This window comes from Leishmania donovani, chromosome 3 (assembly GCF_000227135.1).
Source record: "Leishmania donovani BPK282A1 complete genome, chromosome 3".
Classification (NCBI taxonomy): domain Eukaryota; phylum Euglenozoa; class Kinetoplastea; order Trypanosomatida; family Trypanosomatidae; genus Leishmania; species Leishmania donovani.
In genome coordinates, this window is record NC_018230.1 from 383,947 (window position 1) to 389,946 (window position 6,000).

At 52.0% G+C, this 6,000-nt stretch overlaps 3 protein-coding genes across 3 annotated transcripts; all 3 read right to left on the reverse strand.

Annotated features, from left to right (window-relative positions):
• Positions 1-582: 582 nt before the first annotated feature.
• Positions 583-897, reverse strand: LDBPK_030940 (hypothetical protein, conserved; the record flags this gene model as incomplete). The annotated part of the gene is made up of 1 exon (XM_003858013.1): positions 583-897. One exon carries the CDS (start codon positions 895-897, stop codon positions 583-585), a length of 315 nt encoding a protein of 104 aa, XP_003858061.1.
• Positions 898-1,442: 545 nt separating this feature from the next.
• Positions 1,443-2,420, reverse strand: LDBPK_030950 (hypothetical protein, conserved; the record flags this gene model as incomplete). The annotated part of the gene is made up of 1 exon (XM_003858014.1): positions 1,443-2,420. One exon carries the CDS (start codon positions 2,418-2,420, stop codon positions 1,443-1,445), a length of 978 nt encoding a protein of 325 aa, XP_003858062.1.
• Positions 2,421-3,161: 741 nt separating this feature from the next.
• LDBPK_030960 (elongation initiation factor 2 alpha subunit, putative) lies at positions 3,162-4,403 on the reverse strand (the record flags this gene model as incomplete). Its single annotated transcript, XM_003858015.1, has 1 exon — positions 3,162-4,403. The coding sequence occupies one exon, from the start codon at positions 4,401-4,403 to the stop codon at positions 3,162-3,164; it is 1,242 nt and encodes a 413-aa protein (XP_003858063.1).
• Positions 4,404-6,000: the final 1,597 nt, after the last annotated feature.

The following is a 6,000-nucleotide window of genomic DNA, read 5'->3' on the forward strand; positions in this document are numbered from 1 at the left end:
AGATATGCTCTACACAGGGAAGTAAAAAGGAAGCAATCAAAGGGTTGTAAGGCCAGCACAGGAAGCAAGCACATTCAATTGACATAACACAGGCGACGACAGCCGCGGAGAGGAGCAGGACGCACAGCAGCACGAAGCCGCCTTTCATCAGCAACGCCATCCGGCACCTCTTGAACAAGAGAATACTCATACAAAGCACTGGCCCACCACCCACACAGGCATGCGTGCGATCAGAATGCAACACACAGCGGCGCACATGAGTCTTACCCTGAGCCATCTCGCAAACCTGCCGCCGCTGCTCTGCGTGGTTCCGCACAGCAACGCGCTTCTTGCTCTCTTTCTCTGCGCTTTTTCGGCCTTTTTCACTACACACGACAGGCGTGAAGTATTTCCTACTTAGTTCCTAAAGGAAGAGGGACGAAAACAAAACGACGTAGGCGCGACCCGCCCTGCATGAGACTGTTTGTTACTACAAAGCTTACAGCAGCGGCTGGCAGAAAACAAAAATGGGAGCGAAGGCAGACCAGCTGTCAAACAGGTCACCCGTTGCAGTCGCGTATCAGTTCCACACATTTGCGCTCCTCAAACAATCGCGCGCAGGCGCTCCAGCTGCTCCTTGGAACAGCCAGTCCACTTCGGGTCGGTAATGTCCACATCGTTGCTGTTGATCAGTTGCTTGTACCGAATCTCGTTGCGACGCGCAATGGGGTCACGCCAATACGGGTAGCCTGCCCACCAGCCGTTCTTTCGCTCCGTCTCCTCAGAGCAGTAGCTTGCGTGCTTGAACAGAAACACCATGGATAGCAGACCAACGACTGCCATCATGTTGTACTCCTGCGTGAACAGCTTCAGCTGGAGCACAGGGATGCGATCGCACTTCCAGCGGGTGTAGACCATCTTGAGGATCGCTGCGTTGGCACCTGGCTGAAACACAGATAAAGAGAGAGGAGACCGTGTCTGCTCCTGTTGCCATGCACGAGGTAGCAAATCACCAACATGCCGTGCAAAGTTTCACATGCACCAAGACGAGAGAGAGAGTCAGCGGAATCCAAAGAAGAGAACCATCGTGAAAGGTTGAGTAGTGCCTTGAAAACAGTTTGCACTCACTCAGTTGCGCGCCGCACTTGCTGGGATCTGTCAGAGGAAACAGTGCTACAACTTTTCCCGTTGCCTTCACATGCACCGCGGCATAGCATTGCTTTGTCAAACACGGCGCCTCAACGCAAGTCCTACCACTAAAGTATCGTCCACTTTTACCAATCGTCTTTTTCTTTCTGTGTCATCAAGTGCACGCGTACATCGCAATGAGATCGCTGAACGCAGAACAGAAAAAAAAAGCACGCAACCACACACACACAGCCAGAGAAAGAAATAAACATCAAGCAAGTGCAAATGAACCCTATCTACATTATTGCCTGTGCTGCAGCAGCAACACCGTTCTCTCAATCAGTCCACGCCATACCGTCCACGGGAACTTCGGAGCAAACCTGCAGCGCGCTCGTCGGGGCCCAGACGCCTCGTTTAAAGGCACCTGTCTGCGCCATTTGGATGCTGGGATAGTGCAGGGATGCAGCATCGTCGAGCGGTCTGTTTTTCTTGTCGAACTTTCCTTCATAATAGGACCCTCCTTGCAGAATCCACTGCCCTTGCACAAAGTTACCGCGGACCCACTCCCCACGGTACTCGCTCCCATCCGCAAAATGGTAAGTTCCATAGCCATCCTTGGCGCCAGCTTTCCAGTTACCCGAGTACACGTCGCCGTTGAGGTAGTAGTAAACGCCCTGCCCGTGTCGTTTATTTTCCAGAAACTCCCCTTGGTAGAGGGTGCCGTCCTTGTTTTTCATGACTCCGCGGCCAGTTCGCTTTCCGCGCACGTAGTCACCATGGTAACACGGACGTTGTCCATACTGCATGACGCCCTCTACGACGTGACGGCCAAGCTGGAGTTTATTAGCAATTTCTGCTACCATCGCCTTGGCATCCTTGCCCGCACCTGTCAGCAGCTCCACTTCCTTCGAAACGACCCGGTCGGCCTCGCTGCGCCCTTTGCTCACAAAAATGTACTGACCCCTCCCGTGCTTTTTTCCCTCGAAAAACTCTCCTTCATACGTGTCACCCGATGCATACGTCGCTTTGCCACAGCCAGACCTCTGCTGGAACTCATCACGTGGACCTGCGTATATTCCTAACGTGCACACAGACTTCACGAAGTTGCGATCAAAGACAGCTCCACTTTCCTCCGACCTTTGGCAGAAATCATCGATCCACGCTTCGACATCTGTCTCCGGCTCACCGCCCTCGGCGAGGAACGCGGCAGCGTACGCGTTCCAAACATACAGTTCGGCTTTCTTGAAGCCTGTCACTGCGTCGATCTCATCAATGTTGACCTGCCGCACCTTGCCCTCTCCGTCTGATGGCATTGTCGCGCGTCGTGTGTATCGGTAAAAGGTAACGTCACTCTGAGCCAGAAGCCGCCTTGCCCGTTAAAGAGTGCGGCGAAAGCACAAAAAGTGCAGAATGGACAAAACAAAAGAAAAACAAGGGCCAGCCACAGCGGGAGTGAGGAAAAGGAGAGAAATTCAGAAAAAGCGCACCTTTTTTCGCGGAAAGCGATGTAGGCGGACTCATACACCATGATAGCATGCAGTAACGTGACCAATACACAGGAATAGAGCAAAAGAGAAGGACCGTACACTAATCATTTCCATCTCATGCACAGTCTACCCACCTCCACTTTTGACAGCCTGATGACGACGCGAAGCTACACGTCGTAAAAAGCGCAGTAGCATATGCCGCCAAGGCACCAACTGCCAATTACGTTTTTCTGATCACACCGTCAGCTTCTCTTTTTTTTTTTGCTTCTTGTTGTTTTCGATGATTTCATAGCTTTACCGGCATTTGACTTCACCACAGTTCACGACATACACACACAAATAAAACAAGTCATGCATCGGGCTCAGGATCCTTGCATAAAGAAAGAAAAAAAATAAAGAACCTGTTACCGCCGACGAGAGCACAAAAAAGGAAACAACAACAAAAAAAAAACAACAACCTTCCCTCTACATTTGTTGCTTTTCGCATTTCCTTATTAAATCTTACTTATTTTTAGAAGAGTTTCTCATTGTCATCCATTTTTTTACCTGTTTTCCTTCATCTCTGCATTAGTCAGCATCCTCATCATCATCGTCCTCTCCATCAAAACCCTTCTTGCCTTCGTCTGCGTCGCCGTGAGGCTGCGGAGGCGTCACCACCTTCAGCTGGCCACCGCGCTTCTTGATTTCCGCCGTCATCGCCTCTATTGCCTCCTTCATTCGCTGAATACCCTCTTCCTTCATATCCGTGCGCGCTCGGATGCCATACTTGGGGGGTCCGATGATATTGACGGACAGGTGGATCTGGGGATCGCTGCCTTCTCCGTAGCTGCGGCCAAGAATGAGGACGTCGCGGATCGCCTCCACACCATCACACGCAAAGCACGTGATCTCGACTTCCGCAAACAGCGTCAACACCTTCAGCCGCATCGCGTTTTTCAGCGTCGACATCAGGCAGTCCGATATGGCTTTGTCAAGCTTCAGCGGACCCAGAATGCGCTCCACGTCTTCCGTCTGGTTCAGTTCGTAAAGCCACGTCCACGCGTGCTTGCCCGGTTCCCGCTGGTAAAGCGGATAGGCGATCATTTCCATTGCATCCATAGCGGGGATATCGCACAGCTCAGCGACATGGCAAACAATAGAGCGAACTTCGTTCCCCTGGCGGAAGTGCGCTTCGCACGCCTTTGCTTCGTTGGGCGTTACCAGCTTCTTTGACAAGTCAATATAACCCTTGTCCTTGTCGATACGAATCACCTGCGCCGGCTCGGTACGGCCTACCTTGATCAGCTTTCCCATCGAGCGCACACGGCGCCTAGTCACCTCCGTGTACGGAATAATGCCTTCGCGCTTGCCGTACTCGAGCAGCTGCACTACCGCCGAGGTGTCATTCACCTGGGTGATTTTCACCCAAACGACGTCGTTGATCTTGGGCATCGTTTCCACGTAGAACGGAATGTCCTTGCCATCCCATGAGGTGATGCCCAGGCACCCGCAAACAAACTTCTGCTGACGCTTGTTCAAGTCACGCATCCACTCCGGACGCTCGTTATTGCTACCCTTCGTCTCACCCTCCACAACCTGAGCGGAGAGAATTGTGGCCTTCTCAAGGAGCACCAGCAAGTGGTCCAGAGTTTTGCAGTCAACTGGAACTGGGAACGGCTCCGCTAATAGAAGCTTTCGCCGCGCCAGGCTCTGATTGAGGCGAAAGTACTCTTTAGGAACGGCATAGTAGACATTGTCCGTCGTTCGGCAGCAGCACTTCGTTTTGTAGTCCACAGTTTCGGGACTATCGGTGACACAGTAAGAAGCCATGCTTTCGCTGTTTCAAAATGTAATTCTTTCTTGGAGGCAGCACAGGTATCCCGCCATCACAAAAAAAGAGCATCAAAAAAAAAAGAGCAGAAAACAGCGGGAGGCACAAAGAGTTGGCAAGGAGTGTCGAGCATATTATAGGGCAGCAGAGAGCAAGAGACTCACCATTCACTCTCACGCTGAGGCGCGGACGTACATGATAAAGCAGCGTAATGGCTGTATCCGTGTAGCGGTAAAAAAAAGAGAGCAGCTCACCAGCAGCTCGCTGTGTGAATAGACAACTTGAATGGTTGACGTTCGCTGTATAGACTTGCTCATCCCACCGTGACTTCCAAAAAAACTACATCGCACTGACCTTGCACTTCACGTGCTCCTCTGCGCCTCTTTATACAGCGCACACAACCCAAAACCGTGCATCCTATTGCACAGCATAATGAGGTACTGAAACATTTTATAAGAAGAGATGTAGCTCGTCTGATTTAGCATTCGGCAACTAGCTGATTCAAGTCAGCCGTATTGCCGGTTACCACTAATTGTGAAGCCCCTGCACGCGCAGAGAGAAAAGCGCCAAAACTGCGCAATCGCGCAGCACCCCCAATACGTACAGCACAAACAACAGCAACTCAATTGAGAATGACAGCAATCAGAGACAACCCTTTCCCGTTGACAGGGCCCCGCTGCCGTCCTTAGCACCAACATAAACTCAAAGACCCTCATCCCTGGCCGACGACAACGACATCAAATTTCCCTACTGCTTCTTCCGTCCAAAAACGACCGACGGGACCAACATGCGCAGGGGGGGGGGAATACGATCCCCATTAGCAGCTGTGGCCGGTACTCCGGTCTTCTTCCTCACTCCCTGCGCAGCGCTTTCGCACACCTCACTTCGACTCACCTTACTCGAGAGGAAAGTGACCCCTCGTCTAGCGAGCAGAAGCCTGTCTTCGAACCTTGTTCTCCAGCACCGCAGCACCGCCAAGAGGCACGAGAGAGATTTCACACATTTAGAAGCCTCTCCTCGTAGGACATCCATATAAGGATCATACTAGTGAATTTATCAGCGAAGGGAGAGTAGCTATCAGTGGTGTGGCGGTCATATACGGAAAACCCCATAGTTTCACCGACCCCAGGTCGCCTGCACGATGGACGCCGCAGAAAGGATACATGACGCTATGACTCACTACCTTTAGTGAGGCAACAGCGCGACAGCTAACACAGAAACCGCTGCGCAGGGGGGGGGTAGAATCACACTCCACCAATAGAGAACAAACAGGGCATCTCAACTAAACCTAGCAAAGAGTCCCCAAGCGGGAAAGCGCAACCAAAAAACAAATCACAAAGCTCCAACAATGCCGCACACCAAACAACACGACCGAAGACTGACCGCGCTTCCTGAGCACGCGAACACATGCAACTGCTCTCGTTCTTCCCCATAATTCAATCTGCGCCGACACCCTCACGTCCACGGGTACACACGTACGTGTGCAGGTGCGCCGGTTAGGGTTAGGGTTAGGGTTAGGGTTAGGGTTAGGGTTTTTCTCTCCACTGATTCCTTGCACAGCGACACCCTCTCCAACAGGACGGGGGCGTGACGGTG